Source organism: Malaclemys terrapin, chromosome 7 (genome assembly GCF_027887155.1).
Source record: "Malaclemys terrapin pileata isolate rMalTer1 chromosome 7, rMalTer1.hap1, whole genome shotgun sequence".
In the NCBI taxonomy this organism is placed as follows: Eukaryota; Metazoa; Chordata; order Testudines; family Emydidae; genus Malaclemys; species Malaclemys terrapin.
In genome coordinates this window covers 82,259,483-82,272,138 of record NC_071511.1, presented here as the reverse complement: position 1 = coordinate 82,272,138, position 12,656 = coordinate 82,259,483, and the positions used below count along the sequence as shown (strand labels likewise).

Below are 12,656 nucleotides of genomic sequence, written 5' to 3'. Positions count from 1 at the left end.
TACTGCAATGGTTTGGCTCATTTGTACACTAAAAACTGTAAGCCTCTAAGCAAAATGGCATATTATTCCCTTTATCTATACTTTGAAGTACAATTATTAAGGTAACCTTTGTCCAGTGTTGCAAACCTTAAAATTTAATGCATTGCCTTTAAAAAGCCTAGTTAGTTTACGTACATGTTTAAGTTTAGTTAAGTACACGTTTAAGTTCTCTATAGATGCTTGATAACAGTGAAACTAAATGTCTTTCTATGAAACCGGTAGAAAAGCAAAGTCTGTTTCAATAGGGTGCATTTAACTTAGGCGCTCTGTATTTTGTGTTTTGATATATTTGTGAAGAATAATGAAATAGTAGATAAGGTTTATTTTAAATTAAAGAAACATCCATATTTCAATATTAAATATGCTGAGGTATAACATAAAGATCAGATATCCTGGTGATGGATGCCAAATAACTGCTTTAAGTACTACTGCTATTACTAATTTGTCTTTTTTGGACAATCTACAATAGGTCACCCAGTTTAAAAAAGCAACTCACACAACCTTTATAATTACACTTCTCTTCACAGAAAAGTAACCCTCAAAATGTTCTGACCAAATGATTTGTAAGAATTAATTTTGGGGCAGGGGCTATATTTTGTTCTGTGTTTTTTCAGCACATTATATAATGGGGTCCTGGTGCTCGTAGGCACTATAATAATAATAACAAAATGCCGTCTCCTTGCAAACTCTTTGCATCTTAGGGGTCTCAAATTTGAAATTGTTCTTCAAATCATCTGTGAGTTTGTCAGTCTAGACTATTTTTGAAATACCAAAAGTATTTGATATCTGAAACTTGAGCTGTATTGGTGAGTTTTGGCTGGAGCATATTTCATATGATATTGGTTCTGTTCCCTTATTGGATAAACAATTCTTAGAATTAAGTTTCCAGAGCAAATATCAAAATTTTAAAAATTTACCTAACATTCAGTGTTTCTGCAACCATTCCACTGAACTCACTCACTAGAATACTCATGGAAAGTGAATGCAAAAGTGATTTGAACACAGGAAAAGCAAATTCAATTTTTTACTTGAGAAAATTACCACCACATTTTTTCATGTACTTGCTCATCTCTAATTCTGAGGTTTGGATAAATGTACACACCCTTTGTATGCTTATCTGAAAGTAATCCAACCTCTTTGGGTTGGAAATCTCATATACTCGAGGTTTTTTGTTTGGGTGATTTTGTTTGTGAAATTTTCTAATACTTTGTGTTTTGACTGGGCCAAAAGTAATAATATTGTGTGACACTATGGTAATGCTCCCACTTCCAGCTGAAGCCACGAAGTACAGGATTGTGGGGCATAAATGAAATCATGTTGATCTAACCTATAATAAGGTTTGATTTTAATTCTGAATTAGTTGTTTTATTAAAAAAATTTTCTATCCCTATTTTTCATGGGTACTCTGTTCCTATATGCTATATGATGTAATTAACTTTGTTTCATTTTAAGGGGTAGAGGCCCACTGAAGAATACATCTGATGTGATTAACGCAGCAAAGATGATTTCAGAGTCTGGATCCAGGATGGATGTGCTGGCACGACAGATTGCCAACCAGGTATGCCATTTAAGGTTTGGTACAGAGGTGTATTGAGATTAAATCGTCCCCAGATTCAATTCAGCCAACTAAAAGGTCGCTTTGCAAAAATACTGATGGCATGTCTAGATCTGCCTTTTCTATTCTTTCTCCCATGGATCTTTGGGTCCCAGATTTTCTAGATCCTGCCTTAATCCACCCTTGAATATGTGTATTGGTTCTCTAAAAGTAAGTGCAACCCCTGTTGCTAAACTAAACAGAATGCAAAGCTTTAGCTGCATGGTAAAGCATATTTATTAAGGCCTCCCCCCCCATTGTCTTCAACAACAATTGAAGTCATACAGGCTTTTATACAAATATTCTACAGTATAGTCAAAGCTTTGCCCTCTGCTTGTCTAAACAGTAGCGCTGAGGGGTTTGGGTACTCACAGGGAATAGATATCATTCTAATTCCAACGAGATAGGGTTCACATCACACTAGGTGAATGTAATTTGACTGTTCAGACCAGGGGTTTCTAAGAAATGGAATGTGACTGATGCTCCTCTGTGCTGTCTTCAAGCATTGCTTCCCCTTCTTTTAGCAATCACCACCATGTGCTGTTGGCTGCCCAGGACAGGTGTCTATTATGACACCCTCTGCAGGGCATAGTGCTGAAAAAGGGTAATTCATGCAGTTTGGACTGGAGTCAAACCATGTGGTGGTCCGGGTGGAAAGTTTTAGGGCCAGATCCTAAAACTCAGTTACACAGAGCAAATGTGTGTAAAAGTGACAGAGAGCTTGCTGTTACATTCCCCTGATCCTGGTACTGCTCTGTGCAAGACAGTCCCAAAGTGATGTGTTAGAACAACACAAGGGTTGCTCTAATTTATGATGGATTAAAACAGACCCAGATAGCTTAAAAAGGCAGCCCAGCATCAGCATAGCTCACAGGTGTCCAGGCCATGTGACCTTTTCCTTGCTGAGCTGGCAGAATGGAAGGTGAGTAAGCAGAGACCTTGCATTACCTGTACGCCACCTCTTCACTGAGGTGATCTTCCCCAATGAAACAGGCTTTAGGACTACATTGTGCCAGTAAGCAATGCAGTGTAATGCAACTGTACCACACAGGAGGAGCCAGTCCTTAGTCCTTATCTAGCTGAAGCATTCGATTCCCAGTACTGCCCTGTCCTGATCATCAAGCAGCAACTCTGTGGCTGTTTTACATGTCCAGGCAAACGTGCTCCGGAGTCTCTGCTCTTCTACTCTCTAACCGACCACCCATCTTTTATGGTGTAGCACGTGTCTCTTATTTATTTATACAACATATGTAACAACAGCAGATTATTCATCTTTCTTGTCCTCTGCCACATTATTCTCAAGACTCCAGTTAAGTAAACACTTCAAGAGGTATATATTATTGGGGCTTGTCTATACTTACGCGCTGGTTCGGCGGCAGGCAATCGAACTTCTAGGTTCGATTTATCGCGTCTAATCTGGACGCGATAAATCGAACTCAGAAGTGCTCCCCGTCGACTCCGGTAATCCTGCTCGCCGCGAGGAGTACGTGGAGTCGACGGGGGAGCCTGCCTGCTGGGTGTGGACCGCGGTAAGTTCGAACTAAGGTACGTCGACTTCAGCTACGTTATTCACGTAGCTGAAGTTGCGTACCTTAGTTCGATTTGGGGGTTTAGTGTAGACCAAGCCTTAGTTTGTGCACTTGTGTTCAGAGGAACAATTAAGCAGAAAGGTAGAGGAGTTATCCCTCTTTCCGGCCTTGACAGAAATTCTTTCAGCATATACATTCTTTCACCATCTGCACTACACTAGAGCATGGTTCCTTTTTTTGTCAAGATTCTCTTTAGCAACAGTAGATTGAGGTTTAGGAATGACAGTCACAAATCTGAATGGGACATCAAATCCAAAGATAAGGCTGTTAACTGTTTTTCAGTCAAGATGTTTAATAACAGAAAACTAAGCTTTAGTTAAATATCCTTCTTTTCCACCAGTTTTGTTATAATTTCACTGACAACATTATCGTTTTATATGTAGCTTAAAACTGGGTATTAAATTAGGATGAAATTATGTACAGCAAAAGATGTGTATGGAAGGGATTTTTCCTCTATTGAACCAAAAATAAGCTTTAAATAACATTAATTTGTTTTCCCTATTTTCTTTACAACAAAACTCTAAATGCTGTATATTCCTCTGGAACACAATTTTTCAAATAATTGTTCAAAAATATTATTATTAGCATGAATTTATGAACACGTACTTCTCCCAGCTATGCTTCTATTCACCACATCCTATCCAGTTGAGAAAGCTGCAGCCTGAACTGAGAATAACTAAATCATTTTTATTTGTTGTCACATCTAATGTTGTCATTTAGTTGGACCACATCAGTTTGCTATTCACTATCTTCCCGTAGCCCAAATCTATTAGTCTGACTGCCTTTGCAGTTAAGAGAACAACAGTAGCGTAGGATAGAGTTTTCCGTATACAAACCTCTACTTTATTTCCTTCATCTAGCTTCAAAAGTGAGAGAGAAGCTGAAATAAGCTATTGCTGTGTAATGAGGAATCATTGCTTTGCTCTTTGACCTTTTGCAGTTAATAAAGAACAGTAGTTTCAAATGAATGATTTTGGTTCAGGCTGCACACAGTTTCAGAGAATCAAAATTGAGAATTGTGAAACTGTTTTAGTTCATGTAGTTTTTCAGCTGGAAAAATTTCCCATGAATTACATTAAGTGAATCTTACAGGTTCTCCATTTGACAATACCTTTGGTTCCTCACTTTAAAAAACTACACTTTTTGTTCTTATTCTTTTTAAATAAATGTGACAGTACTGCACAATTAGCATAATTCAGTCACATTGCAACCCATTTTTATTATTAAGATGACTCAGATTTAACTACTCTGAACATATTCAACAGAGCAACAATGTAAACACACATTAGTCACAAAGAAATAATTAGCAAACTTAATTAACATAAGATTGTTCTGAACCACTTGTCTAAAATCACTTGTCTAATTTGTGACCTGAAAGTCATATGGCAACATAGTCAGTACATCTCCTTTTTATTGAATGTGCTAGAGATTAAAGTTGTCATTGAAGATGCCCACAATATTGTATAAAATTCAAATTTAAATAATTGTTATGCTCTAGAATTCAAAGAATTAAGGCCAAACATTATATTAATAGTTAGGAAATCTCCTCATCAAGATACAAATGCCACGCATATAAAAAAACCAGTCCTAAAAGTAAGGTTAACAATAAATTCTTTAAAATGATTATCTGATAAGAGACAATCAGAAATGTTAAATGTTACGTTAAACAACTATTTAAAATTTATGTACATCTACTGAGAACACACTGCAAACTACTATTGTGATACAAGGCATTTATCATCACTAAGCTCAGCTCAAGTGCAAAGGAAGTGACATTTATTTCTTTGGTAAAGTAGTAAAATCAAAACCCAATAAATGTATGGTCAAAGTTTCCTGCAGAATAACTTGTATTGATCTTTTGTGCTACTGTTCTGCCAGCGGCTAATGGAAATACTTTTTCACCTTGATTTTCATTATAGGTTTCACTGTATTCACAACTATTGCATCACTTATCAAACCATTTTGAGGATCTTACACAGATATTATTTCTGTAAAGCTCCTCCACTCCCTGCCAACCTTCTAGTTGAATTTATGATCCCATTGGCTTCAATAGGTACAGAATCAAACCCTTCTGTTTGCAGTGTTGTTGTAGCCATGTTGGTCCCAGGATATTAGAGAGACAAGCGGGGTGAGGTAATATATTTTACTGGACCAACTTCTGTTGGTGAAAGCGACAAGCTTTCAAGCTACACAGAGCTCTTATTCTTGTCTCTCTAATCAAATGGTTTGTAATTTGCCACTGTATCTAACTGAAACTTATTTCTCAGTGTGAGAAATTAAACTGGTAACTATCAGTTGTTTTCTGGGATGATAAATGCTAGAAATATTGTAATTACCATACTAGAACAGACCATTGGTCCATCTGGTCTCGTATTTAATAGTGGCCAGTACTATATGCTTCAGAGGGATGTGTAGGAAACCCCTAATGGAATAACCTGCCCAGAAAGGAATTTTCTTTCTAAAGTGTTAATAATCAGCTACTTAATCCCCGAGCATGAGGGTTTATATCCCTTGTATTATTTTATCATGTTTAATGTAATTCAGATTACCTATATAAATGTCTCTTCATTTTTTGAATGCCATTAAGCTCTTGGCTCAGTCATATCATTTAGTAATGAGTTCCACAGGTTTGAGCTGTGGAAAATATTTGTCACTTTTGGATATATTGCCTTAGTTTCATTGGCTACTCCCTTTTTAATTCTATTATGAGAAAAGGTTAATGGCCTTCTCCATGACATTCATTATTGTATAGATCTCTATCATACCCCATACCTATTCATCTTCTCACTGAACAGACCTAATGTTTCCAATCTCTCCTTATATGGAAGTTTTCCATGCTTCTCATCATATATGTTGCTTATCTCTGGAATCTTTCTATTTGATATATTGTTTTCAGATGGGATGAGCAAAGCAGAACACTCAAGGTGAAATCTTAACAACAAATAATATAATGGCATTATAATATTCTCAGTAGTATTTTCTAACCTGTTATACATCATAACATTTTTTTATTTGACCTCCATGGCACACTTAGCAGAGCTTTCCACTGAGTTGTCCACAGTGAAACCCTGGCCTTTTTTCAGAGTGGTTACAGTTACTTTAGAACCCAGTAATATGTATCAGTAATTAAAATTATTCCTTCAAATGTGTATTGGTCAACACTGACATCATTCTATCCATTTTCCTAGCTTCGTTATGTCTCTGGAGTTTATAATACTCTTCTCTAATCTTATCTATTCTAATAATATTGTGCCATCTGCAAATTTTGCCACCTCACTGTTCATCCTATCTAAACATACATTGAATTTTAAATACCATTGCCTCTGCGCTGGAGACTTATATGATCAATTTTACAGCTATTTGAAGTCAATGAGAAATTACACAAAGTCCTATCTGCCCATTTCTGGGATCTGCCCAAGTGGAAATAAATATCACAGGTCATTTTACAAAAAACTGTAGAGGACTGAATAGATGATTCCAGTCAACATATTTCATCTCCATACAGTTAGTCCTGATGCTTACAGCTGTTTATGACTGGAAGGACAGATTTTATGGAACTGCAATTACAGAAATAAACAATGTTTACACAAGCCGCCTACACTGTACTGTGATAATGGTGTTAAACTCATTAATTACAAAGTGCATTGAGGCCAAAAAGCAGTACCAAATTTGCTTTTTTTTTTCAGACCTAGGAGGAAGTACGGAATCTCTCAGGTTTACAAGCCAGTGATTCACCTTTTTAACCTGTGATTGTTCCTGGCTTTCTTTTTCTAAATCTCAAACATGCAGTTTTTTAGTTCATAAATAGAATTTTAAATTATACTTTATAATAATGTGGAGTGAATCCTGGCCTCACTAGGAAAAGTACCAGTGACTTTAAAAGGACCAGGGTTTTCCCCAAGGTATCTCATAAATTAAGCAGTCTGATGCTCCTTCATAGTGTTACCTATTGTGGATTTTATATCAAAGGATCTTTGTGTATAACATGCATCACTGTGCAAGACAACACTGGAGTCATTTCTCTTCAACAGCAGAAACCTGGATGGGCCTTATGCTCTATTGACACTGACACTATCAACAAGGAGTCTGGTGGCACCTTAAAGACTAACAGATTTATTTGGGCACAAGCTTTCGTGGGTAAAAACCTCACTTCTTCAGATGCAACTGAAGAAGTGAGGTTTTTACCCACGAAAGCTTATGCCCAAATAAATCTGTTAGTCTTTAAGGTGCCACCAGACTCCTTGTTGTTTTTGTAGATACAGACTAACACGGCTAACCCCTGATACTTGACACTATCAGTATTTTCTAACAGTAAGCATAAAGGTATGATGCACTAGCCATGAACAGTAAAAGATCAGGCCTGCCACAATTGGTTGAAGTATATCTTTTTTTTTAAAAAATATACTAGTATTGACACAGTGTTCCATCAAAAGAAACTGACTACATTTTCATGGTATCTACAGTAAAAAAAAACCTATAAACAAATCTCTCAAAGACTGTATTGGCCTTTAGAGTACCGCTCTGGCAATGTATAGGGATTCAATACCCCTTTAAGACCCCTTTAGACTGCCACAGCAGTGAATAGTAGCCTTCATGTAAATGAGAATCCGGTACTATGTGAATAGTCTGTTGATCGGAGAGAGATTTTCCTCAAAGCTTTCTTCATCACTCCTCTGATGTCCTGAGAGAGTAAAGAGAAGATTTCATAGAAAGTATGAGCATCACCATAAAAAACAGAGACTTTACCATGAGATATTGTTCACAACTATGACCTACTCCTTCTCCAACCAATGTCAATGGGAATTTTGTCGTTGCCTTGAGTGGCATCAGGATAGAGGCCATAACCTAGAGTCACTTATAGTATAACCATCTATTAATGTGGGTTTCCATTGTTATTAGTCCATGTAGCTTGCAAAGTAAATGGTAAGTAATACTGCAAAAATGAATGCAGAGCCTCTTAGGTGCTGAAGGAAAGTAGTAATTTCATGCACTAGTGAAAGCTACTCAGCTAGAACTATGGCTAAGGCAATTCCAGTAGTCTTGAATTAAGGATGGGTGAATGCAATGAAGTCTGGGATTACTGCGCACATCTTTGTTTGTAGAGTTTAAAAGGTTCACAAAATTAGCAAATAACCAAACTTTAGAGCAGTGGAGAGCAAGACTACATTAGAGAGCAATTACAATGAACATTCCTAAAGGGAACATGAATCTGATAAAAGTCTGGGTCTAAATTTTGAATGCATGTTTGAAATACGTTCACTCATTTGGACATTAACACACTATGTTGGAGAGCTGAGAGTTTAGAAAAGATTAAATCTTAAACTTAATAATTGAAAATTGAAGTGATTAAGAATTTGTAGAAAGTGTTTTATTCATTATTCTTTTTAATATGTAGTGTCCTGACCAATCATGTAAACAGGATGTATATGCTTACCTGGAACAGATCAAGCTCTATTGTCACCAGCTCAAAATCTGCAGTCAAGTTAAAGCAGAAATCCAGAATCTCAGTGGAGAGCTCATCGTGTCTGCTGTAAGTAAAAAGAGTCCAGAAGCTACTTTCTGTGCTAGGTACAACTATAGATTTCAAATTTTTGAGCGAATTTGTAGCATTTGTGAAATGTACTCGTATAGTCCTCTGGTCCTTATTTTATTCCCCACTGGTTTATATCTTGTGTTGTCATTTATACCCGAGCAAAGTGAGTATAAGTCACTATCAAATCAGAAAGAAAACATTTTACACCTCACAGATGATGCAAGGCAGTGGAGAATCAGGCCCGGTATCTTTAAAGCTATCAAGTGGTCTGATTCTTCATTCTGTTACACTGAAGTAACTAAGTTAACTCCAACAGAGAGACACTGATCTAAAATTGGTTTAGAAAATCAGACCCATTTTGAGGTAATGTGTGTTTACCCAATGCTGCATCTTTCTCATCCCATGGATTTCTTTCTATATATTTTCACTTTTTGATTTGAGAACTGTTGTTCCCAGCTCATAAGGAATTGACTGAGGAGGTTCTAGTCAGGCTGTTGCAATCTGAGCGTCAGAGAGCCAAACAAAACAAAACAAAACCCTGAGAACAAGGGAAGTTGGTGCTTAATTAGATTTATGGACCTGCATTAGCCTGGGGACATCAGGTTAGGGTTGATAACTACAATTTAGCCATTGCTATGATTTTGAGCATCAATTAGTAGAATTTCTGTCTTCCTGCAAGAGAGTAACTCACCTAGCAGAATAGTTTGGCCCTGAGTATTCAGATTATTCCATCAGTGAAGAAACAACCTTTTTCATTGTGCTATTATTATTTGTGCTGAGGTAGTGCCTAGGAGCAAGGATCTGTCATGGACCTGTGCACAGTGCTGTACAAACACATAACAAAAATGGTCCCTGCCCCAAAGAACTTACAATCTGAGTAATACTTATTCCTATCTGATATCTCCATGTTCGCAAATGCTTGAAGTTATATGAACAAATACATATTAGAATGTAATCACAAAGGTATACAAACAATAATTACTAGAATGCAACAACGATTTTCTCTATGGTCTCCATGCACGCACTGGTTACATTTTCAGGGACTGAAGTATTTTGTTTTTTTAAACCTGGACCTGTTTTTTTTTTTGGTTTTATAATCTAACTAGATGTTACATGAATCTTCTTCTGCTTAGACAAGACTTAAATTGGATCATTTTTGTAGTTTATCCTGAAGGTCATATTGGATGAGAATTTGATGACCATATTTAAATCTTTGGAGACTGCAGAAATGTAATCCTGCATGCTGTGGTAGTTTTTTCTTTGAAAAAAAATGTTGGATTTTAATTAGGTTGTAAATTAATGAAATTGTGTTTTATTTTTCATTTTCTTCTTTCTTTTTAAAAATGGTGCCTTATATCACATCACATTTACTACATAATTTGCATTTCTGAATGCTGTGGCCAGTGATGGATTTGTGACAATTTTCAAAGCAATACTGTCTTTGAAAGGTAGAATTCTGCATTTTGGATTAAAATTTCTCGTCTTGTCTCCTCTACCCATCATTTCATTGGGTGCTCTCATCAGGAAAGTCCACCCCCCCCCCCCGCATCCTCCCAGTTGTAATATAAATATCAAGTGATATTAAATAATACTATATTTATTGGGTTTCCTTCTATTGACACTTGCTGTTTTTCGTCAACGTTCTAAAATGCAAAATAAACAACAAAAATTATATTAAAAACAAACCCAACTTAACTCAAGAATCCCAGAGAAAAAACAGGTTCAATCCTTTTCCTATTAATTTGAGTGCAGCTGTATTACATCCCAGAAGCCCTGGTTCAGCAAAGCACTTAATTACATGCATTAATCTAGCCCTAGCCAGTAAGGGCATGCGCCTACCTGCTTTGCTGCATCAGGGCCAGGGGCTGTGAAATCCTAGCTGCTATTCTACTAAAGGATTAAATCCCTGCAAAATGCTCATGAAGTATTTTGTTAAATGCAGATGTGTTTGACTCTGTCCAAAAACAAAGAAAGGCAGCCCCTGCCCTTAGAAATTGACAATATAAAGTTCTGATCCAAAACCCACTGAAGTCAATGGAAAGACTTCCATTCTCTTCATGGGGCTTATGATCTGATCCTAAGGGACTATATACCTATCAGTACTTAATAATGGTTATAGCTAGTCCTTACTGTTGTGAGAGTATAAAAGTACAAAATGCCCTGGCACAGCACAGGTGGTGTGTAAGCTTAAAACTTAATAATTTTCCCCATTGTCATTTCCTCCCCAATTATTATTGTTGGGGTAGAGAGAGCATTTGAAACAGGCTGTGCTCAACTATCGTTTTCAAGTAAAAATGGAGCACCAAATCCAATTTGCTGTCTTATATTAGTAGTTCCAATGTATGTGTAACTGAAGACTCTTTGGATCCAGTGTTTAAAAGTGACTGCAGGGACTCATTTCATCTTGAGGGGAATATGAGAACTTGAAATACGTCAGATGGGGAAGGCTCTAAAGCAAGCAGGGCTGTTAATAAATTGAGAGGGAGACAAAATCAATGACTGTTCAAAAATGGCTGAGCTACTGCGCTGGGGTTTTTTTAAACAGTGGTTAAAAAAATTTGAACCAAATCCTGCCTTTTCAAGCGGGCCTCCTGGTATTAGAATTGCTGGGGTTTTACTGTACAAGGTGGAGGCCAAAGATCTGGATGTGGAAACATGCAAGGTGGAGCAGCCCCTCTGCAAAGTTCTGCTCCCTTCTGGCTTCCAAGTTGGAATGCCCAAGTTGCATTTGGGAGTATCATAGAGACAAACTTGGGGGGGCGGCAGTAGGTCCACTACTATATGACTCCTCTGCCTCTAGGCCCTGCAGTGAAAGCTATAAAGGGTGTTAAGGGCTACCTCAGCCTGTTGGTTGATTACTCTCTGCAGCCATCTTCTAGCCCAACCACTCAGGCTAGTGGATTTGGCCCTTTTATCTAAAGGTTTTAGAGTGCCACCCATCACTATAGTATCTGTGCACCTTCCACATAAAATCATTAAATGTCCAAATTCATAGCAGACTTGATAGAAATTCTGGCTGTTCTCCCTTTTTGGGGTCAGAACTCTATTTGGAATGGGGTATTTATTTTGACTTTTTTTCCACCTGAGTACTATCTAATCTGTTTAAGAATGAGAAGTGGAAAAGGAGACATGGTCAGCAACACTCCATATTTTATCTAAGGACACCTCAGTTTACCTACCAGACTAACATAAGGATTATCTTAGTTTATGGCAATACTGTGTCTGAGAAGGTGCTAGTGAGTGTGGTGGAGTTCTGGCATCATTCCCTTCATATGTTAGAGTATCATCAATACTTGATTACTTACTGAGGCATCTGAGAACACAGACAGATATACATTACTCTCACTAGCACATCTTACAGCAAAAGAAAAAAAAAAGGCAAGTAAGTATTTTGAGGCGATCTCTCCTATGCCGCTGGCTTCCCCTCTGTATGCAACTTTCCTGTGGCCATGTCTGCACCATAAACTTTGGTTGATGCACATTATGTCAGCATAAAGCCACCACCAAATAGTGTATCATTTGTGCATGTGTATACTTGGCTCTTTGCATTGGTGCTGTATATGCTCACCAGAAGTGCTTGTGTTGATGCACAGTGTTGTGCACCATGGGTAGGTATCTCAGGGTGCAACCCACCACCGTCCAGTGCACTGATTTTTGGGAAGTTTTTGGCAATGAATAGTGGGGCAGAAATGAGTCACTCATGGGTGACTGGGAGCAAAGGGCTCAACTTTCCAGCATGTAACTGTCTCCATCCCATAATGTCATCTATATCCCATAATGTTTGTGCCTTTTTTAGAAATCCCACGAACCCATGTGGCCCTCCTCACTGTTCATCCAGAAGCATGGAGCCTGCACAGCTCTACACTATTGTCACATGCATTGCAATTAGAGGACGGGCAAT

The 12,656-nt window shown here is 37.5% G+C and overlaps 1 protein-coding gene across 7 annotated transcripts in view; it reads left to right on the top strand.

Moving 5' to 3' along the window:
- Window positions 1–12,656, top strand: part of CTNNA3 (catenin alpha 3) — a 954,554-nt gene that overhangs the window by 917,656 nt on the left and 24,242 nt on the right. For all 7 annotated transcript variants that reach the window (XM_054035487.1, XM_054035488.1, XM_054035489.1 and 4 more), the window contains 2 exons: window positions 1,492–1,597; window positions 8,618–8,752. In XM_054035487.1, coding sequence (XP_053891462.1) covers window positions 1,492–1,597; window positions 8,618–8,752 — 241 coding nt within the window. The remainder of the gene's footprint in view (window positions 1–1,491; window positions 1,598–8,617; window positions 8,753–12,656) is intronic.